The 22,605-nt window shown below is 41.7% G+C and overlaps 1 protein-coding gene across 1 annotated transcript in view; it reads left to right on the top strand.

Moving 5' to 3' along the window:
• The window catches only part of NOTCH2 (notch receptor 2), a 79,735-nt gene that overhangs the window by 43,782 nt on the left and 13,348 nt on the right, over positions 1-22,605 (top strand). The window contains exons 11-25 of the mRNA XM_035900808.1: positions 127-360; positions 871-981; positions 2,653-2,845; positions 4,391-4,536; positions 5,066-5,185; positions 5,296-5,448; positions 8,222-8,450; positions 10,891-11,092; positions 13,651-13,804; positions 14,811-14,995; positions 15,843-15,975; positions 17,932-18,177; positions 20,166-20,278; positions 20,823-21,352; positions 22,139-22,486. Coding sequence (XP_035756701.1) covers positions 127-360; positions 871-981; positions 2,653-2,845; positions 4,391-4,536; positions 5,066-5,185; positions 5,296-5,448; positions 8,222-8,450; positions 10,891-11,092; positions 13,651-13,804; positions 14,811-14,995; positions 15,843-15,975; positions 17,932-18,177; positions 20,166-20,278; positions 20,823-21,352; positions 22,139-22,486 — 3,097 coding nt within the window. The remainder of the gene's footprint in view (positions 1-126; positions 361-870; positions 982-2,652; positions 2,846-4,390; positions 4,537-5,065; positions 5,186-5,295; positions 5,449-8,221; positions 8,451-10,890; positions 11,093-13,650; positions 13,805-14,810; positions 14,996-15,842; positions 15,976-17,931; positions 18,178-20,165; positions 20,279-20,822; positions 21,353-22,138; positions 22,487-22,605) is intronic.

Genomic DNA, 22,605 nt, shown 5'->3' with positions numbered 1-22,605 from the left:
GTTACCCTTTGTGCTGCCTGACACTTTGCTGATTCTTAATGTGATTCTTTCGATACTTGCATTATATTCACTGCAGCATCATACCATTTAACTTTTTAATTACTCCTGCTCATCATTTTTTCTTAGGTTTTACTGGCCTTCTGTGTGAGGAGAATATCAACAACTGTGATCCTGATCCTTGCCACCATGGGGAATGTCAAGACGGAATTGATTCATACACGTGTATATGCAATCCTGGCTACATGGGCGCCATATGCAGTGAGCAGATAGACGAATGCCACAGCAATCCTTGCCTCCATCAAGGGCGCTGCATTGATTTGGTGAATGGCTACCAGTGCAACTGTTTGCTGGGCACTTCAGGTACATAAAGCACAAGTGGAAGGATGAATTCTGTTAGAATCCAAAGCATTTAATGATTTCTTATGTGTGCTCTGGTGTATGCCAAATTTGCATACAGAGATAAGCTTATGGTATGAGAGTATCATTCTCACATTACTTTTCCTTGCTGAATTTTGGTATCTTTGTGTGGATTGCCTAACCCCTACTGGTGCTGTAACTTGTGGAAAAATTTACCTCCTCTTTACACCCGAAACTCAAGCATGCAGTAAAAAAATTAGGTATGGTGTTCAAAATGGTTTATTCTTTTGTTTAAACGTTTAGTACAAGTTTGGGGTCATACTCAACACCCAGTGACTCAGGTGACTTCCCCTGGTGTCACAGTGCTTCTGCATCATCACCTATTGAAGTTACACCAGTGCACGAGTAACTTTGAAGCAGATGGGATTCTTAATTTGGCTATTTCTGGAAAATAGGTTTCTTGTCTTTCTTGTAAGATTTGGCCTCCATATTCATCTAACTTTTTTTTTCCAGGAGTGAACTGTGAAAATAACTTTGATGACTGTGCAAGTAACCCATGCATTCATGGGGACTGTATTGATGGCATTAATCGCTACAATTGTGCTTGCAAACCTGGATTTACAGGTAAAGTCAGCTACCTGATAGCTCTGAGTTGTTTTGAAGATAGTTATCCGGATAGCTAAGGAAGCTGTTCTTTGCATACTGATTGCAAGGTGTTCAGTTCATATCTCGGTAAATCCTTCTAATCTTTGAATCTCAGTGTCTTACATTACAGAAAGTTCTACCAAGCAGAAAAATGGCTTAATCTGTGCTGTGAAATGCCATTCTTGTTAGGTAATTACGTCCAATTCATGGTTCTTGGTTTTATAACAAATAAACCCATGTGACTTTGGTTTATTATTTACAGCTTCTTTCCAGGGACAGAGAGATTGTGGATAATATAGAGGTGTTTGATTAGACAGTACCTTGGGCTTTGACCATGAACAGTATTTCTCTTTCTCTGAAAGCAAAGCATTAACTCAATGCTCTAATGAACTGCTCTCCACTCTGAAGTCTTCAACCAAATAGCCCGCGTTTTTTCAGTGCTTCTCTTTTATAGTGTGGTCTGTTCTGTTTCGGTTTTAAATTGTAAAGACTTACCTAATACAGTAAAAGTAGGGCTGAAAAAAGAAGCCCATAGGCACTTTTGGATCTATGCTTAAACTGTCGATCTACATCAGGACTATTTCTGATGACTAAAGCACATCTCAGCGCTGTTTATAATGGACTTCATATGTTTTGAGCCATGTAGGGTAAGACGCTCGTAAAATAATTGTTGTAAGGCAGTTGGTACTGTTTATAACAGTTTTCTCGTCACGTTTGTTACTGTTTATTACTGAATGATTCTAATTAGAATTGATCTGAAATCTATTAGAAATAGCACTAAGAGGTTTCATGTGTCTTGTGCTTTTCTCTTGGCATCTTTCTAAACTTCTGACGTTCCCTCCTTCCTTTGGCTCTGGCATGGTGGTACTCTTTAGTCCCCAGAACCGGAAGAGGCATGATCCTCATCACTCTTACCTTTCAGTCTTCTTTGTTGCTGGCATACCATATTTGTCATCCTACTGGACTTTTTACTGTTATGCTGTTGAAATAATTCAGTAATAATGATTTGGCATTTTCTAGTATTTAAAGAGCTGTCTCACATGAGGTCTTGTTACTTTGTCCTTTCCTTACGTTAGAAACGCTTTCAACTTACTGCAACATGCACTTTGTTTAGCTTTTCAGCCTCACAGGATCTTATGGTCACTGCTTGAAGGATCTTGCAGTTGTAATCAGAGGCAGGCAAAACAGGAAACAGTGTTTTTTAGAGTCCCTTTTGCGCAATAAACCACAAGAACTATATTTACTGCAGACAGTATGGCAGTATTGGTTGTTCAAAGGGTAGGTACTTTCAAAGCAGAAGAGCAGGGCTATGACAAGTGGAGCTCAAGAGGTTTGTTCCAAGCATGATACAGCTGAGTGACTTTAGTCTTCCTAATTAATATTAACCAGTGATTTTTAGTGGAATTCCTTTGAGATTCTTGAATGGTTTGTAAACACTCGTTGAGTGTAAGTGCTGTTTTCCAGGCACAGAAAAGTGCTGCATCTTTCAAAAATGCTTCTCTTGACTTCAATTAAAGCATGGAGGCATGCAAGATCTGTCACGCTGCATTGGCTTTACTGAGTTGTCTCTGAATGTATGTTCTCGCAGACGCGCAAAGCAAATGTTCTTATAAAAAATACTACTTAATAAGTATCGGGGTTTTTTTCTAGGCCCACGTTGCAGTGTGGACATTGATGAATGCACATCCAGCCCCTGTCATAACGGTGGAACGTGTATAAATGAAGTCAATGGCTTTCGGTGTGTATGTCCTGAAGGTTACCATCACCCTCACTGTCAGTCACAGGCAGATGGCTGTCTTAGTAGTCCCTGTGTACATGGCAACTGCACACATATTTCTAGTGGGTAAGTACTTATTGTCGTATTAAACTTATCTGCTGCCTTCTGTACTTTTTTTTTTGCTTTGCCCAGAGTTCCATCTTGACTTGACGTTTCTGATTTTTCTCTAATCTCTCAGATTAGGATCCAGACTTACCTGCTGCCCATGACAGTAAGGTGTAGACCTTTAGTCACCAGCTGCAGTCTGTGCTGTTTCAGCATAAGTTTTTCTGTCCTGCATTGTGTTCTTTGCTGCCTTTGCATGGCATGTAGTGCAGGGTGGACTGCCACCATCTAAAGGGAGGGTTTGGCAATTCAAGTAGAGTGAATGCAATTAAAAACAGAAATGGTTCCAAATGGAATCTTTGGGGAGCAGCAGCTACCTATTCCACCAAACTCTAAAACATTGAGTATGGAGGCTGTTGGCTGGTGCTGTTCTTGCTACCCAAATGCTCTGTATTAAGGAACAGGCAGGCAACTTTGACACTAGGAGATAGAGCAGTATTTGACTTACAACACTTTATCCAAGGCTGAGATTTTGTCAACTTCAGTCATGCTGTTGCATGCCTGAGAGAAAAAAGGAAAGCTCTTTCTGGCTATTTTGATGGCATATATATTTCAGCTGCTTCTGAATCTTCCTATCCAGGAAGACCAAATGCTGATTTCAGGGGCCCTAAATTGGACCTCTTTTTGGTAATCAGTGTGGGAGCGCAGGGCCTGTGGAGTCAACAGGTTTGGGGAGGTAGGGCTTGTGTTTGTGAAACTTCCCAACTGTATGTGGAATAGCAGTGCCTCCCCGATGTGTGCTGCGTCTTGGGAAGTCTTGTCAGCACTTGGGCAAGGAAGTGTTTTACCATTGTGGGTAGCTTTGTAGGGCAGGATTCAGGACTTTCCCTGGAGCAGGCAGGAAGGCTGCCCTTATTGCTAGTTCAGTATCCCTGTAAGCTTGGAAAACAAATGTTTTGGTTCATCTTGTCTGTCACCTGCATTCATATTTATGCCCGCATACATCTTATGCTAGGTGCCAGATAAAATAAGTCTTGTTTTCGTGACAGGGAGGGAGGACAGCGTGTGTGTTGTGTGGCCTGAGTCCAGGGTGATTCACCAAGTCCTTGGTTCTATGTCATATGGGTGGAGTGCTGCTCTGCTTCAGATTTTGAAACATGATGGAGAAGATTGCTCCTGCTCCCAGGCAGCTGTTTTCATTCGTAACCACTACTTCGTATTAAATCAGTCTAGTGATCTTTGGAACCTATTGTTCCCCTCCACTTTTTTTGATCTTTTTTTTCTTTCTTTGTTTAAATCTGTTGAGATAGTCTTATCAAAGCAAAACATATTGCTGGTTGACTGAGCGCTTTGTGAAAACTGTAATGGAGGGAAGTGTGGTTTTAAGGGAGGGTTTATCTTCAGTATTTTCAAAACTATACAGCTGGGGTAAGCAATCTAAATGTAACTTAGGGCTCTCCTAAAGAGAGGTCTTCTGTTTTTTCCTCCAAAATTAATCTGCAGGAGAAACTGGTAGAGAATTTATTTCAGAATGCTCTAAAAATACTGCTGTTTTTGCTTTTAAAGGTACAAGTGTGTCTGCGACCCAGGCTGGATAGGAGATTACTGTTCAACAGAAGGGAATGAATGTAAATCAAACCCATGCCAGAATGGAGGAACTTGTGAGGATCTGTTGAATGGATATAGATGTACCTGTAGGAAAGGATTCAAAGGTGAAAATTCCAAGAGAAGTTTCTGTTCTCTTTTTTTTTTTCTTTCCACTTCATTGCACCCTTAGTGCCATTTTAATCTTTTAATTAAACTTCGTGGAAATAGGAATCAAGAGGGGAAATGCCATGGTTGTATGAAGTTATATTACAGTCAGTTCATGTAGACAAGGTACAGTAGTAGAATACTTAATAAGACTGTATCTAAGCCTTTTTTGGACTCATTTAGAAACGCCCTGGTGGCAGCTCAGCTTAATTTTCTTTTTAAGAAAGTTAGACTGAGATGTGTAAGTGCACTGGGGATTGAAGGGACATTAAACTCAGAATTACCATGGCTGCTGTCTGCTTGTACCCACCAAGCCCATGAGGAGTGCTCTGATCTCCTTTTCCTTCTGCTTAGATTTTTCAAATATGGAATTGCTGTCCACTGCTGTGTAGGATAATCATGCAAGTTACAATCTCTCTATTCATTCTTCCAAGAATCACCAAGCTCTTAGCAGCGTACTCTCCTGGTTTTTCCCCTTCTGCTCTCCAGGTGTGAACTGCCAGGTAGTGGTTGCTCCTTGTTCCCCTGATCCTTGTGAGAACTCGGGAATTTGCCAGGAATCTCCTGACTCTGAAGGCTACACCTGCCAATGTGCCCCTGGCTGGGAAGGTAATGTGGATGGGGAACATACTGTACTTTCAATGCTGAGCAGTATTGGCATTGAGCCTTTTGACTGTTGCCTCATGAGATGTCTTACTTTTGGACTCTCCGTGTTTCAGGGGAGAGGTGTACAGTGGATATTGATGAATGTCTCTCAAAGCCCTGCAAAAATCATGCTCTGTGCCATAATATTCAAGGCAGTTACCTGTGTGAATGCCGGCCAGGCTTCACTGGAGGAGACTGTGACAGCAACATTGATGATTGCCTTTCAAGTGAGTATCAGCACATCGTTCTGTGTTTTCCAGTTTTTCCTAGAAATAATTTTGCTGTACTATTGATGACTGTTGTTTGACAGACACTGAAAGTTCTTTTATAGTCTCTTACCAAAAAGAAAAAAACCCCAAACCTCAGCTTTGTCAGACCTGTGTGTTTGAGGCAGTCAAAATCCCAATACGTTCAGCTGCTAGAATTGGACTACAGTGTTCCAACTGATAGCAGGAGTTGTTCCCAGATTCTTAACTTGAAAAGGTCCTTAGAGTTTACATGCTTTAATAAGGAGCACTGTTAAATGAAGAATTATATTTGCCTGAGATTTTAATACACCAAATTGAAGTAACACTGCAGGGCTTACCTGTATTTCAACGTTAAGCTTGATTGAGGTGTGGTCGGAATCTGGGGTATAGCAGTCTTTCCTGAAATGTCTCTGCCTGACATTCAGATTCTGGAAAGAGGGGTCCAGTTAATCCATATCTGAAAGCAAATTAAGCAGCAGGAAGGCACTCTGTTCCGTAATAGGTATCAGTTGCAGGAGGATAGCCCGTACACTGATGAGTACTGAAATTGTTTAAATTACAAGAAAACAAATGTGAATTTCATGCCCTTGACGCTGCTGTTTACAATGGAAATTTCTTTTTTTTTTGCTGGGCTTATTCTGTATCATGATCAGATAAAATCAGAGTCTCCTGAGAAGTGTCATGTGTTTAAAAGTTCATCTGCTACTATCTGAAAAGTGCTTTATCAAATCTTGGAGGAGTTCACGATGTTGTAATTTTTTAATTGGTTGCCTCTTTAAAAAAAAACAAAAAGAAAAAACAAACCTCTTTTTTATTAGCGTAGCTTAAAAACAAACCAAAGGCTTAAAGACTTTAGGTATGAATTTAGAGAGTTGTGGTTTGCGTTGAAAAAAAATTTAAATATGTGACTGCTGTAGAGAAGGATCCAGACAAGTCTATTAGCAAAAGTTACCGTGGGAGACCCCAAAGCAGCACTGCTGAAAGAACTTCTAAGACATCTGGCTCAGCTTGAGCTTCTGATTGCCTCTTTCTGAGCAAACAGGTACTGTACAAAAAATGTCACGTTGGTGCATTGACCCAGAGCTTTGCTTACTGAAGCCAACAAAATTATTGCTTGTCCTGTTAGTTTTTACATGGATATCTGAAGATAAAAAAGTTTTTTAAAGCATTCATCTTTCTCTCGTAAACAGCTGGGAAATCTCTCTCTATTCCTAAGTGTTCTGAGAGCTGTGAGATTTGTCCTGTGTTGTCTGTCAGGCAGCACACCCGTGAGGTTGAAGAACAACTTCAAATTACTGCTACAGCTGATTTCACTTAGCATAACAAAAACCTTCCATGGTTTGAGCCAAATGTCTTTAATCTATGAAGCAAACAAGCCCTCCGACAACAAGAACTTATTGAAAAGTTAATACTCGAGTCTCCTTTTTCTGTCAGTAAATGTGCAACACAGAAAATTATTGCGCAGCTTTTGGCTTCAGTCATAAGTGGCTGGCTTCCATAGACACAACATTTTATAACTGCCAGGGGTCTCACTTTGAATGTGCTTTTTCTCTGCAGTAGTCAGATGACCTTTAAATGGATGCAGGTGTGTCTCTTATAACACAATTTTTTATCATGTGCACATATTTCTCAGTCAATAAATGAGCTTTAATTACCTTTCACATCTGTTTTCTTCATTTACCAGTGAACAGAATGATCTTGTACTTACACTAAACTGCAAATTTTTGGTGGAGTCTATTTGCATTTTGGAGTTTGTGTTTTAGTAGTACTTAAAGATAGTCATAGATCAAAAAAAACCCTGCACCATAACCATTTTTTCATTCCCCTTCCTGTCTCCCCTTTTCCTCCCCCCTCCCAGTTTCCCTCCCTGCCTTCATATACAAACGCTTTCAGTATAGGGAATGCAGAGTGAAAAAGGAGGCTGGCTTCAGAGGCAGTATCCAGCAGAGGAATGTGGATCTTAAATCCTAAAGTGGAAGGAGCAAAGCAGGAAGAAACTGCTGAATGCCGGAGCTCTTTCAGGCAGATCGGTACTTGTGGAAGTAGAAGGAATACAGTAGTAGGGGGTTGCTTGGACTGAAAAATGGTGATACACAAGTAGCAAGATCATGGTAGGGATAAAGAAAATGTCAGGAAAAGCAGAGGTGAGGAGAATCCAAGGCTGTGTTTCATTTTGTGAGTTTTTCTGCCAGCCTTTCCCCAGTCAGCCTTTGATACTGGGAAAAACACTAAGTGCTCAGTAACGCGTAAGTAATCATAAATATACTAATTTACACATACACATTTGATTTGACTGGACTACTTTCATTCTTAAAATGAAGCACAAAAGTTCCTTTGTGAGTTGAGCAGTGTCTGGAAAAGAGAGACTGGTCCTAGTTCTCTTACGAATAAGACTTGATAAGGAAGAATAAACAGTTGCTATGCTGTTTGTATTGTCTTCCTCAGTAGGCATTTATCAAAAAAGCAGAGTTTGAATTTTAAACCAATAGACTTTGGGTCTGGTTTTGTTGGTTTTGGCTGAACAATTCCTTGCAGAGAAACCTTTAGGCCCAAGCTTGGTCTTGATCCACACCTTCTTCTGAACTTGTTACTGATAATGCTTTGCAGTTATTTCTTCCATAAAATGGCTCAGATGAACTTGTCAGCAGACTGTCACGCTCTGTGTGGTACTTTTTTTCCAAAAAGCTACTGCTCTAGGCCTGGCCTTTGACTGTTACCCATTTTAACACTTTATGTAATGCTTCTGCCTTAGATCCCTGCCAAAACGGAGCTTCTTGTGTGGATGGGATAAACTCTTTCTCATGCATCTGCCTACCTGGATTTCATGGAGATAAATGTCAAACAGATACCAATGAATGTCTGAGTGAACCCTGCAGGAATGGAGGCACGTGCACCCACTATGTCAACAGCTACACATGCAAGTGTCAGCCGGGGTTTGAGGGAACCAACTGCGAGAACAACATCGACGAGTGCACTGAGAGGTGAGACAGCTTCACTGCACTGCTGCTCTAAGGAGCCACATAATGTGTGCTCGTGTTTTGAAGTCAGTCCTACTCAGAAGCAGTTTTTAATTATGAGGATCTGTTTTCCTGCCTTTTGTCACTGAACCATGCTTGTGATTCATGCAAGGAAAACTTGCTTACCTTGTGCAGGATACCAGCTGAAAGACAGTTGCCTGTCAAAGTTGGTCTTCAGTTTGCACGACTGGCTAGAAGCTTAGTTCCATTATAGGAGAAATATGGCAGTGTTTAACAAATGTTAAGACAGTAACAGATGCTAGCTTATAAAAACAAATAATTTATATTTTTGTAAGACCAGTATCATATAGGGGAGGGGAAATAATTGATTGGTTACTGTGCTGAGAAATACAAAAGCTGCAAAAACGGAAGTGATAGCCAGCTCTCAGAAAGGCAGGAAAATTAAATTAGCCCTGAGTTGAGATATTGACTGCAGATTATATGAAGAAGCAACTTGGAGGAACACTAAATCCACAAATTCTGTACTGGTAGGGTTTACTCATCAGAGATCTTTTAATTCTCACATGTTGGATATGATTTAGTAGTATTGAGATAAAACCTGAGGTTGTTCTAAGGCGGAGATGTGGAACTGAGTTAAAATGCTCAGCAGCTGGTCCTTATATAAATGGTTCACTTGGTAGTTTTAAAAGCTCTTTGAGAGTGAACCCTGTCTATCCATCATCTGCCTGCATATTTATTTTAAGCTTTATTAGGGTTGATGTAAGTAACTTCAGATTCTCAAATGGAAACAATTTCTTATAAAGCTTGAAATGGTTTAAAAAAAAAAAAAAAGAAAAAAAAAAGTCCATTCTAGTCTAGTTACCAGAAACAAATAAGGTTCCTAAATGCAAAGCTCTTGGTATTCTCATGTGTTTTCTGCATACAAAGAAAAGATCTTTCTTATCATTTATAAAATTGCATTTGTGGAGGAGGAAGTATTTTAACATCTTTTGATTAAGAACAGGATTGTGTCACTGATGAGGGTGTGTTTAATTTGCACAACAGTTGTTTAATCAAGTGAAGTACGTTGGGTGTCTTAGCAGAAGCCTGGCTCTTCCTTGAGGTTCATCCTGTTTTGTTTTCGTTATCAGTCAGGGCAGAAACCAGTCTTGCAGGTATGAATGAAGGAGGTAGCAATTTTCAACGCTCCGCCAAGCTAAACCAGTCACACCTTCTCAACCAAAATTTACTGAGCTATACTTAAGAGCACCATGATGGTTGGCTAATTTGAATTCGGTTCAAATAATTCTTCTCATGCCTTGCATGAGAAGCTGCCTATGAGAGAGTGCCATCTTCTTTTGGTGATGGGTACCTGATTTCAGTGAAACACGCCAACTGATTGACAGTTCCTCTGTCTTCTCTTCCTTGTTTTGCCGTGAATGTAAACAGCAGTTTCTGCTCCCTGTAAAACAGAATTCAGCCCACAAGGCAGAGGTACATCTCTGATAAATAGGTTAGCGTTGACAACTCTACCGTAATCACAGTCAAAATTTAGATACTTAAAACTTGCACTGGAAGTTCAAGGAGGTGAGTCAGTGGCTTCTCTCATGGAAGTACCCTTTGCCAGTGCACAAAACAGATAACAAGCATGAATTAGTTTTGTGTACTTTTATCAAACTAATTATCTTGAGTCTGATCTAGGGTTACTTTCAGAGGAGAGGGAGTTTCCTGGCAGGCATTTCTTTAGAAGGAAAAAGGAGTCAATTTTGCATGAGGCATCACTTCTCCTAACTTTCCCAGTCATTTCTCCATAGGACACCTAATCTGGCAGAAGATTGCGGGGAGGGGGATAATTCCTTTGATCTGAATTCTGCCAGGGCATGTATGAGTAGTGTTACAAATCCAGGACTTAAGGTTCTCATGAGAAGAGGAAAAAGGGATTTAGCAATACCAATACTTTCACATAATTTCAATGAAGAACGTGCTTGTGTTTTGCATGTTATACAAACTTTTTCCTTGAGAAAACATACCTGTGACTCCTTTGAAGCTTTAAAAAAAGGCAAATTGTTTTGTTTCTCACAATTTGTAATACAACTGTAATTTGTAATAAAATTTGTATAAAATTTATCAGTTTGAGCAAGCCATACGCCTACCTGGTGCAGTACTGTTTGTGGTCACATCGAAGCTGGGAAGATTTCATTAAAGAAGTTACCTCCATCACTAATGACTCATTGAAACCCTGCTTTACTTTCTTTGCTTCTGCCAAGGTAAAAGACAGTGAGCTGGAAGGTGAGCTGGAGTGCCCTTGAATTGCTGTTATCTGATTTATGCTTCTTTAGCAGGAACTTACCAGTGGTCAGAAGATCCTGTTTTTCTCTCTCATTTCAGTAATGTTTACATGCTGTTTTGGCTGTGAGCTAATTGCATTTTGTCTCAGCTTGGCTTTGTTCTCATTCTCTTGCAGCTCCTGTTTCAATGGAGGTACTTGTGTGGACGGGATCAATTCCTTCACTTGCCAGTGTCCACTGGGGTTTACAGGACCCTTCTGCCTCACAGAAATTAATGAGTGCGATTCACATCCTTGCTTGAACAAAGGCTCTTGTGTGGACAGCCGAGGCACATACCGATGTGTATGTCCTTTGGGTTATACTGGGAAGAACTGTGAGGTAGGTGAAATTGTCTTGCCTGTTTTGCACAGGGCACAGCTGTTTGAACTGCCCAACAGCAGAAGTGACCGGGTTAGATGTGAGGTACCAAACGTGGCAGAGCTCTTGTTTCTTCAGTTCCAGTTCCCTGGCCTGCTACCCAGGGAAAAAAAAAGTCCAGTGCCTCTGCCTTAACAGAGCAAAAAGTGTTTAGTTATGAGGAGAAAAATGCTTGGTTACTGATGAGGACAGGTGCCATTGGAACCTTCTAGATTAGTTTTCTTCTTAAATGAAAAACAGCTATTAGCTTTGAAAATGGCTGCATTTCATTTGAAGCATAAAATTGTCCCGATTGAAGGCAGAGTCCTGAATTAAAAAAACCACCCAACACACACAAACCAAGACAAAAAACCACCCCTTTAAATGGCAGTATATCGGTCTGATTAGCAGGAAGCTTGATTTAACTGTTCTATTTTATACATAGAGGCGTAGTTATTTCGGGTTGATGCTAGATTTTTTTTTTCCCCATACGAAGCCAAAAAACTGTTTTGGGGTGGTAACTGATGTAATTGTCCTGCTAACAAGCTCAGTAAAAATGTCTAGCCTTACTTTCAGGCAATTTACAGTTTTCCACAGTTGAGCGTAGGAGCTGCAAACCCATACTGTAAATGGCTGACTGTTATCTATTAAAGAGTTTAAACTTGGCATATCACAGTGGAAACAGAATGTTAATTTAATTTTTCAAATCAGAGCTTTTTCTTTTTATTCTGTGCTTATCAAAACAGCAAGAATGATCTGAGACTATTTCTAGCTTTGGAACAGTAAACACTCTATCGGCTTCCTTCATAAGCAGCCTGAGTGCTGCCGTTTGAGAAATTCACAGATTTTTATTTTTTTTTTTAAAGTACTGGAAAACAGTACAATTTTGTAAGGATTTTGCAAATGTCTTTCGTGCCACTGTGCCTTTGTAAAGCAGTGGGTGTTAGAAGCAGCATTTTAGTGGCAGTGGGGGAGGTGCTTTTCCAGAAGTATGTTGCTAGACATGAAATTGTCAGGTCTGCTTCTAGGTATTGCTAATGGAGGAAGTGAATGCAAAGTAATGAAGTGATATAAAAAAGCAACCGCTCAGCTACCCTAATTATGCATTCTGGGCACACCACTTAAACCTCATTGGGAGAATTAGCATTGAGGGTGATCGTAAAGTACAGTGAAGTTCAGTAGTTCCTCTTCTGTTATATTTGCTTTGTTTTTACTTGAGAAAAGGATTAATGTTCCTGTCCCCAAATTAAATGTTGTGGATTCTCAGAAAGTCTGCTTTATGTTCGGAGAAGCTTGATCATAATGTATTATTCATTTTATACAGGGAATCAGAACTTGCTAAATTTATAAGTACTACTCAAAGCTGTATTGGAGAGATTTATAGATTACAGCTGCACTGCACTGTAGTTCTTGTCTTAGTGGTAAACTGACTTGACCTAATTAGCAAAGCTAAATAGACAGCACAAAATCAGACAATGATTCATAAGTTATAGAATTTGCATGTAAAACAGTCAGCTACTCATTACAAATGCAGAAGCAAGAGGCTCGCTGTTTTTCTTCTTCACGCTCAACTACATGTGATAAAACTTAATTCCAAGTTTCTTTTTGGTTGCCTGTGAAAGCACAGATTTTTCTACTTTAATCTTTGTGAGCAGACAGTTTGCATCTGAAAAGCAGAACATTCTGCAATTGAAATTGCATTTTACAGCCAAAATTCAGTACTACTTGCTTTAAAAACCTCGTCCTACCCTCAAGTCAGCTTGAAATCAATCAAATAGCTGTATTACTTTGAAGACTAAGTGCTCAAAAATGAAATGATGCTTAGTGGCTGTTTTATTTTATTAGGTCGGAGTTATTTTGGGTCGTCACTCCACTTCCATATGATGATTTACTGAGTTTTAGTCTCTTTGTCTGGAAATGTTTTGGTTTTTTTTATATAAGGAAACAAGAAAAGCAGTATACTTTGGTGCATCTTCAGTTCTTAAAATAGTTGTAGGGTTTCAGCTGAATCTCAGAAGACAGGAAAACTCAGAGAGACCGTACTATAGAAAATGGGGCCAAAAGAAGTATGGTGAGCTAATGACAAAAAGGAAAAGCAAAGATCAAAATGTGGAACACATCTGTCATCCTCAAAAAGAAGTGAAGATGGGGGGAGTTTGGGAGGAGAAAGGGTACCTGTTACTGTTGATAGCTGGAAGCCTTCTACCAATGTGGAGCTAGAAGCCTAGCCTGAGATAAAACTGAATTTTCTCAAACCCATCCAGCCAAAGGTTTCTCTGCATAGCAAGGTGTGAGGATCAGCTTACTCTTGAAATGATGCTGCCATCTGGGGTTTACTTCTCTGTACATTTGCGCTTTCCTAGGCATATGAGCTTGTGAGACTGTCAGTGAAGCACCTGGCTTAGACTTGGGAAGTACTGTCCCTTTCTTTCCAGTGCCGCATGGAACCAGTTTTGCAGAGCTTCCTTTCTTTGCTTCTTGAACTTGTACTCTGTTCCTTACGGTGCTTGCCGTATATCATGTGGGTTTTTTCTCTCCAGGCACTTAGGGATCTGTGCAGCATGTTCCCCTGTAAGAATAAAGGCACGTGTGTCCAGAGTGGAGCCCAGACCCGATGCATCTGCCCCTCTGGCTGGACTGGTGCTTACTGCGATGTGCCTAACGTCTCGTGTCAAGTGGCAGCTTCACAAAGAGGTAAATAAGCATCCTCTGTGCTTTACCTGAAAACATTTCCCCATGCATCATTAATCTGCGCTTCCTTTCCCCATATGCCTGTGAACACAGCATGCATCGGAAATCCCAGAGAGCTTTGCCTCTAGGTGGTCGATCACAATCACTTCTAAGGTAAAAAACTCTCTGTTAGGTTACATTTGGGAGTCAAGGCTTTCTTGATTCTCCCAGACGTAAGAAGTTAGCTTCTACCACAAAAATATTAGAAAAGAAGAACTAAATATTCTGTGAAGTCTCAGAGCTTCAGTAATACTGTTTTAAGTGGACTGCCTTTTTGGAAAATACATCAGCGATTTATGCCTTTCTGCTAAATCCCAGGCAGGCCAGGTTTAAGACATGTTGTCCTTGTACAAGAAAGGCATCTTGTAACTCATGATCTTTGTAAGCATTTTCCCAGAAAATACCGGCTACTAAGTGCACTGTTTAGCTGTATAGGTACTAACATGGCCCCCCAGGCAGTAATTCCTGCTTCAGACGATGTACATGTATAAGATTTGGTTTTTAAGTTGATTTCTTCCTGGAAGGTGGCTTGTAGCCCAGGCTGATAGACAGTGTCATGCCATTTTCAGTTCAGGAAATCCAAACAAGCAGATTCAGTGTCAGAAGAGAAGGGTGTCAAGTTTTTTTTTTTGCAGACATTCTAGGTACAAACATTGAACCTTTGTCCTGCAACAGTAGTAATTCAGATGTGTATTCACCAGCCAGTCATGAAATAATACCGCAATACAAATACTTCATGCCAGTGTTGGTGCTGATGATCCAAAGGGGACAGAGCAGTGACTCCATTTGGAAGCCAGTTGTGGGTCTGACCCACTGTAATTTAAGAGTAATTTAAAGAGTAACTCTCCAATTTTTGCATTTCAGCTTTTCAATTCATTGGGGTCCAGCCATACTCGTTCTTGGCTGAGCTACCAGCACTGGCGGCAAGCGTGTTTTACGTGTTTGCTCACTTTATTTAACTTTGTTTCAGGAGTCACAGTGGACCAGTTGTGCCAGCACTCTGGTCATTGCCTCAGCGTTGGAAACACGCACCACTGTCAGTGCCAGGTGGGTTACACTGGCAGTTACTGTGAGGTGCAGCTGAATGAGTGTGACTCCAGCCCCTGCCAGAACGGTGCTACCTGCCGGGATCACCTGGGTGGATACCAGTGCGAGGTAATGCATAGTGGCTTAGGAGGAAGAGGTCTAAATATTTAGAGTGTTGTAATGCAAACGAATCAAAAGAAATCAGAAACACGTGCAAGTGGTAGAATAGATTCAAAGACGGGATAAAAGCAACCTGCACCTGGAAAGAATTTTTAACTTAGCTGTGGCAGAAGCAGTGCTCCTAAGAGGCTTTTAAGACTGAATTAGGGGTGTGATTGTAAGGAGGTGTGGTTGAGGGGCATTTGAACGCCTTGCCTCTTTGGAGACGGAGTTCTTATCTTGAAAGATTTTTTCTCTCGAGGTGTGGTTTATATTAAAATATATGTAGAATGCATTAAGGGAGTGTTGCATTCTCCCTATTGGATGGGCAAAGAGTATCCCTTCCCTCTCAGAGTGGGAGATGCCTTCCACTGCTTTCTATTTCGTACTGCTGATGCAGAGAGCAGTGTAGACCATGAGATTATGGTATATCAACATTCCTAAGGTTTTTCAGATGGTAGAATGCCTTGGAAGTTGGAATGTCCAGAAGGAAAGTAAGAGTTTTATGTAAACATTAAGACAAAACTACTAAGCCAGTCTCAGTGCTAAAGGGTGTCAGGATTTGATTGCTATATTTTGCAGGAATAAAGTCACTCAAATTCAAATATGCAGTGTGCTGTTGAGTAATCACATGGTCAAGTTGTGTGCTTAAGCTGGCTGGCTGTGCAGCCCTTGAAATCACTTGCAATTGTTTAGCTACAAAGGGAGTCATAATCTGTCCCATTGAGGGTTCGTTTTGTCTGCGTTAGCCTTTCTCAGATGTCTAATAATGTATCTGTTAGGAGAAGATTATTCACACTTATTTTTATACGGGCAGTGTGTGCCTGGATACCAGGGTGTCAACTGTGAATATGAAGTGGACGAGTGCCAGTTTCAGCCCTGCCAGAATGGAGGAACATGTATAGACCTCGTCAATCTTTTCAAGTGCTCCTGTCCACCAGGAACTCGGGGTATGAAGCTCAGCAATTAAGTGAATTTTCCTTTCTGACTACGGGTTTCATGATGCAGAGTCTAAAGGGAATGCATTATTTTCTTAGAAGAATGTTCCCAAAGTGCACTGAATCCCTTGAGATACATATTTTCTCTTTAAAAATAAATGCTGCTTTGCTTTTTTTTTTTTCTTTTTTTCTTTTAAAAGAATAGGTCATGACAGCGTCCCTTGGGAATGTATGATCCTTCTTTGGCAATGGGGATAGACTAGATTACCTTTACTTGTTTAAATTCTGGCCCTGCGTTGTCCTCTGTCCTGAAGTCTTTTGTGGAAAAGAAGTTCAGTGCCTCTAGGCTAGCTTAAACTATTTCAGCAAATTTGAGCTCTTTTATTAAAAGCTCATTTCTTTTAAGAATGTCCACAGTTACATAATGGTGGTTTTCAGTAAGTATGATTCCACAGCCTGTTTAATGTCGTGTTTCTTGAAACCTAGCCTTTATTTCCCTGTTCTGTCTGACCTGATGGCCCTGACTTTTCTACCTTTGAAAATATTCAGGATTGCACATTTTAACCCATCAGTGAATGCTTTCTCACTTGACTTCTTTTCTTAAGTCTTATTTTTCAAGTCAGTTCAAGATTTTACATGCCTCTGAACTTAGTTTTTTTTTCTGAAGTGTGTCATCTCAATGTAGGCAAAATCTCCAGATGTGTGTCAGATAGAACTAAATTCTCAGTTCGTAAAGTAAATTTAAGTAAAATTATAAAATAATCTACTGTATTTGCCTCCTGCCCGTGCATACTACCGGTTCATTCACTTCGGGGTGGCTGTCAGCACATCTCCCCAGTCTGGATAAGTGTTTATTCCATTGTAAATCATTGCATTAGCAATTCTTCATGTATTGTTCTTAATTTGGTCCTCCAATTTAAGAGAAAAAAAAAAAAGTCACTTCTTATGTCTCTACATCAAAGTGTGGATTTATGTACCACTTTCTGCCGGAATTTCTGTGTTGTACTCAAGCACCCATCCTCATTTGAGAGGTTCTGAATGTGTTGCTTTTAATTCTTCAGTCTTTATTTGTTCAGATTACTTACTTCTTGTATGTGAAATCTTTTTTTTTGTAAATGAAAGGAATTGGAAAAGATTGATCTAATTACTTACGATAGCAAGACTTATCTTTTGTCCCTGGCCCAGTTTGAAATGAATACTTTGCTGATGCCAGCGTAAGCATCCTCCATGTTTAGGTGAATGGCTTTACTTGTTCCAGATGAATCAACTGTATTAACAGACGAAACTCCTTGCTCAACTTACCCTCTCTGTCCCCTTTTATCTGTTACACTGTGCGGTGGAGGCAGAACCAGTACCAGACATTGTCTCTTGAAAGGGAGCCCCGTAGGGAGAGGGAGAAACTGCCATCCCTAGCCGGTGTTGAGAGTTTCCTGTAAGTCCCCAGAAGTCAAACTGCAGGAATGGCATGCTGGACGGGAATCTGTGTTTTATCACAGTTGCTTTTCTGTTGGTTTGTTGTTGCTTGTTTTAATGATGTTGCTACCAATGCTCTTTTGCCAAGTTTCAGGGTTACCACCAAGTTAAATGAATGGTGGGAAGCTTGCAGCCTTGCAAGGGCAGCAAAGGGCTCTCCGGCGATGTTCAGTCGCAGGGCTAAATTGAGTGCATCTTTTTTGGTTTTGTTTTGGTTTTGTGTTTTTAATTATGCCCTTAAATTAAGTCAAGCATGAAAGCTGCTAAATACCAGTATGACCTACTATTGAGAGCAGCCTGGATGTAAAACACATGCTCCCTAGGTCTGATCTGAGGCTGACTGTCTGCACGGGGTGTGAATTGCATTAAGCTGGGATCTTTACCTGTTTATATATGGGACTGTGTGTGACGTGGTCTTAAAACTTGATGAGCAGCGGTAGGAAATAAGGCCATGACACCACATCCTTAAGTTGTTACTTTTTGCTGTCTTGACAGGCCATTTCTGTGAGGAGAACGTCGATGACTGTGTTTCAGACTCAGGACTACCCCGCTGCTTTAATGAAGGGCAGTGCATTGACCAGATTGGGGGCTACAGCTGTATTTGTCGCCCAGGCTTTGCAGGCGAGCGATGCGAGGGAGATATCAACGAATGCCTCTCTAATCCTTGTAACCCTCGTGGAAGTCTGGACTGTGTTCAGATGATAAATAATTATACATGCATCTGTCGTAGTGCTTTTACTGGTGAGTCGTCGTAAACATGCTTCCAATTTCAGAGTAATATCTGAGAAAATGGTCGTTCCTTCCCTTTCTGGCAATCATGTTATCTAGTCACTTCCCTTCACAGTATATGATTGTTTCCCCACACCATGTCTCAGTTTTTAAACTAATCTTTCTTTTAAACCTTCTAAGAAATTTGGCTTCCAGAGCTGTCTCAGACAAAGGAATCTCCTGAGACGCTTGGCTGCCAGGATTTTTTTTTCTGTGGTACTTTTCTCTCCTCCATAATTTCACATTTCTAATATTGGAAGTGTAACTGTTCATGTGTCAGCTTCTCCATGGCTTTTCCTTTTGCAAAACAGCATATGAATTTTCTCTATAAATCAGTGCCATAATTAGCTTTTGGCCTCCTTTTCTACTCTGCACTCCCTTTCTTCCTTACACTGGTGATGCGGTCAGGATGGAATACTCTGTGCATAGGCAGACTGTACATTCCCAGCTTAGTGATGTGATCCTTCCACAACCCAACTTGAATCACAGCTTCGCAAGAATTTCACACTGTGCAAACTTCTGTCTCACTCTCTCTAGACCTCTTCTTTGTTAGTATTGCTGCTATTCTGCTTTCTGCCTCCCACTGGGCATAAGTTTGGGCTAATAGTCTCCAGATGTGTCTTTAACTTTCAGCTTTCCAGTTTCCATGTCAGTTTAACTTCTTATGTATTCAGTTTTCCTCCATTAAAACCTTTCACTTTCCCTGCTTGCCAGTGACCTTCTCTGCATGCTTTACCAGTAGTTTTCACTCTTTTTTTTTTCCTTAAAATTTAAAGATGCTGTGATTTTTCCACGGAATTTGTGATTGTCAGATGCAAACAAATCACAAAGATATACACCTGAAGAATTCATGTAGTAGTTTTTGAATGCATTACCTAGTCTGACAAAAGAAGTTCCTAAAAGAGCACATATGAGGGAAGTGGAGCCAGGCTAGCTAGTGGGACATTGGTGCAGGTCATCAGAAAGGCTTATATTTAAGCCCATTTGTTATGCTTGCTTTTATGAATTATGCCTTATGTTGCTTCTGGCTCTCATGGAAGGGTTTCTGGAACTTACAGCGTGGGGAGTGCAGACCTGCTGCACCCTAGGAGGAGCAGGGAGAGCTGTTGTGTCTCAGACATGAAATCTGTCTGGAAATGGTAGGCACAGAGAGGGAGCATGCTTCTTCCTCTAGCTGTTCGTCTTCTGCACATTCCACGTTGACCCTTCTGCCTGGGAGGGGACCGGGGTGGCTTTGCTGTGGTTTGTGACTGATAGGATGCCAGGACTCCCGTGGGCCATCCTGCCCTGTCTGCTCCTGTCTGCGAGCAGTCAGTCTTGGCTGCACATGTGTGGAGACTTCTATTAATTTTTTCCTGGGGGGTCCAAGTCATGCTTAGGTCATCCTCATCTTTTTAAAGTCTAGTGTCAGAGTCTGACTCTGGGAGCTGCTGCAAATGCTAGTCAGTGCAGTAAGACCTCTCTGTCTAGCTGATCAGTCTGAGGAGGCTCTGCTTGCTTGTCCTATTCGCTCCTGTTGCATCTGGTCCTGAGGGTTGTTCATTCATGGTTAGAGAGTGATTTGCCTTTGGACTCATTAAGCATCTCCCAAAAAGTAAAAGAAGTCTTAGGAACCCCCAAACTGATGTAGTACAGCACCTTCAGCCTCTGTGCCTGAATGACTTGGGGGTCACAGCAGCAAATTCTGTCTTCATGCTGGGCTGCACGCATTTTTGAGGAGGCAGACAAGGTGGACTGTCTCCAAATACTCCTTGTGGATTCTGGGGTTGTGCCTTCCTCTACCGCTACTTAGACACCATGTGTTACCTGAAGAGATGTTTCCTACCGGTTCCAAGGGGAAGGTCTCACTGGAGTGTTTGGCTCGTTGGCTATTCATTGGAGTGTTTTGCTTTGTGATGGCTTTTTGATATGCACACACACTCATTTCTCTGCTGTCTTCTCCCCATGTGCGTACATCTCAGGTCGTCACTGTGAGAGCGTAATAGATGTGTGTCCCCGGAAGCCTTGTCAGAACGGAGGTACCTGTGCTGTTGCCAGCAATATGCCGGATGGCTTCATCTGCCAGTGTCCTCCGGTAAGCGCTGTATTCTGAAACTGGATAGCCCGCCTCAGCTGCAGAGTTCTCTGGCTACGGTCTCATTAGTTTCACTGGTCCGCTGGAGGTGAAGGTTATGTTTTCTGTACGTACAAAGCTGTGTCCTTTAGTTTATCTACTTAGCTGGGAAACCCAGGGCTTCCAGGTGCCCTAGGAGAGTGATGCTGCCTGTTGTTACCCCAAACAATTCTGCTGTTGAGGCAGGATAGCTGGCTTTTCTGTCTTAAACCTATCATTAAATTTCAACAATTTTTTTGCTATCCTGTGTTCTCTGTGCTTACTGCAAGGTTCCCCTTGTTCATGGTTCTTCTAAGTCCATTTCAAAATGTAACAGAGCCTTGTAAGTTCCTAGTTTATCCCTGAGGCTAGATCCACAAAATCATGGCTCCTGTGGTGAGGCTAGAGGATTTATGGGGAGAAAGGGTTTGCCTTGGCTTCACCTTCGACACCTTACTCTCAGCCCTCAGAGCATTGAAGAATGTTTTTGAGCCTGGTTGGTTTTGTTTTTTTTTTTTCCACATAGGGTTATTCGGGAGCAAAATGTGAGTTCAGTAGTCACAGTACTTGTGGACAAGTGAAATGCAAGAAGGGGGAGCAGTGCATCCAGACATCTTCTGGTCCACGGTGCTATTGCCCCAAGCTGTCTGTGGGAGAGGAATGCCAGACAAACACGGGCTGTGCCAGTGCCCCCTGCCAGAATGGTGGAAGCTGCTACCCTCATTCTCAGCCTCCTTACTATTATTGTCAGTGCCCTGCTTACACCCAAGGCAGCCAGTGTGAACAGCCCCTAACTTCCATCCCAGTGCCCCAAGGATGTTTGGATTCCCACTGTGCGGAAAAAGCAAAAGATGGCTATTGTGATGAAGACTGTAACACTCATGCCTGCCAGTGGGATGGAGGCGACTGCTCCTTGACAGTGGAAGATCCTTGGGCCAACTGCTCCTCTTCATTGCGCTGCTGGATGCTTTTCAATGGACAGTGTGACGAGTTCTGCAACACACCCGAGTGCCTGTTTGACAACTTTGAATGTCAGCAAAATAGCAGAACATGCAAGTAAGGCTCGATCCTGAGAACAGTTTCTCTGTGTCACTAATATATCTCCTGCTAGCGTTTTCAGTAGTTGGTACGCTTCGTGCCTGCTGCTCCCATCTCTTCCATTGTTTCTGTTGCTGGTCCTTGCTCTTGCTGAAAATTTGGCATCAGGGAGTTTCCACTGCTTTCTGTACTTTTTTTCTGTTTTGGAAAGAAGATCTGGAATTTGCATGCTATGAACTAAGGTGATAACCTGAGCAATGGTAATGTGTTAACCTGCTTGATGGATGTGCCCTGCTTTCTGTGGAACTAAATAGGAGGCATTTCACCTTGTACTAGATTTTAATAGTGCTGCCTCCTATCCTGAATTTCACTCCATACCAGCAATCCCTGTATTTTTATCCCAGCTGTATTTGCTACCTCTGAATGTGTTTTCCAGCTTGTTTGGTGTGGCACTTCTTTCTCTTCAGTTATTTGTGATAAATGCTACAGCTTTGCTGTGACGATTCTCCCTTGGTGAGGCGGGAGGTATTACAGCTTTATCTTAATAAACAGAATAAGCGGTTCTCTTCCACTGGTTCCACAACTGAAACACGTGTTCTTGGGATGTTCTGTGCTTCCTACTTCCATGCTGCCAGACTGCAAGTTTATCCTGGGGTTGTATTTCTTCTCCTTATATCCTGAATATGAGTCTTATTTTACTTCAGATGATTATGAAGAGTGTAAGACCTTGGCCCCTAGACTGCAGGTATGCTGTACAGAATGTGTATGTCCTATATGCTGCCTGTAACCCTTTTGCCGTTCTAGGTATGACAAGTATTGTGCAGATCACTACGCAGATGGCCGCTGTGACCAGGGCTGCAATAGTGAGGAGTGTGGCTGGGACGGTCTGGACTGTGCTGGTGACAAAGCTGAGAAGCTGGCAGAAGGGACCCTAATCATTGTGGTCTTGATGCCCCCCGAGGAGCTGCTGGGTGACGTTCGCAGCTTCTTGCGCACTTTGGGAACTCTCCTGCACACCAATCTGAGAATCAAGCTGGACTCCCAGGGAAACCCCATGGTATTCCCATACTATGGGGAGAAATCAGCAGCACGGAGTCGGCGGTCACTTGTGGTCGTTCGCAAGCACAGAGAACTAGAGCAAGAGGTCATCGGGTGAGTGGATGCCTTGGTGTTCCTCTGGTCTTCTTATGCTGGTAGCTCTCTGAGGCATTCTGGACCTTTGGGGCTGTAGCCCATCTATGTTTTTATGGGGAAATGTAAAGCTGCTGCAG

This window comes from Egretta garzetta, unplaced genomic scaffold (genome assembly GCF_000687185.1).
Source record: "Egretta garzetta isolate BGI_Z169 unplaced genomic scaffold, ASM68718v1 scaffold598, whole genome shotgun sequence".
NCBI lineage: Eukaryota > Metazoa > Chordata > Aves > Pelecaniformes > Ardeidae > Egretta > Egretta garzetta.
This window is presented reverse-complemented; position numbering and strand designations above follow the sequence as displayed.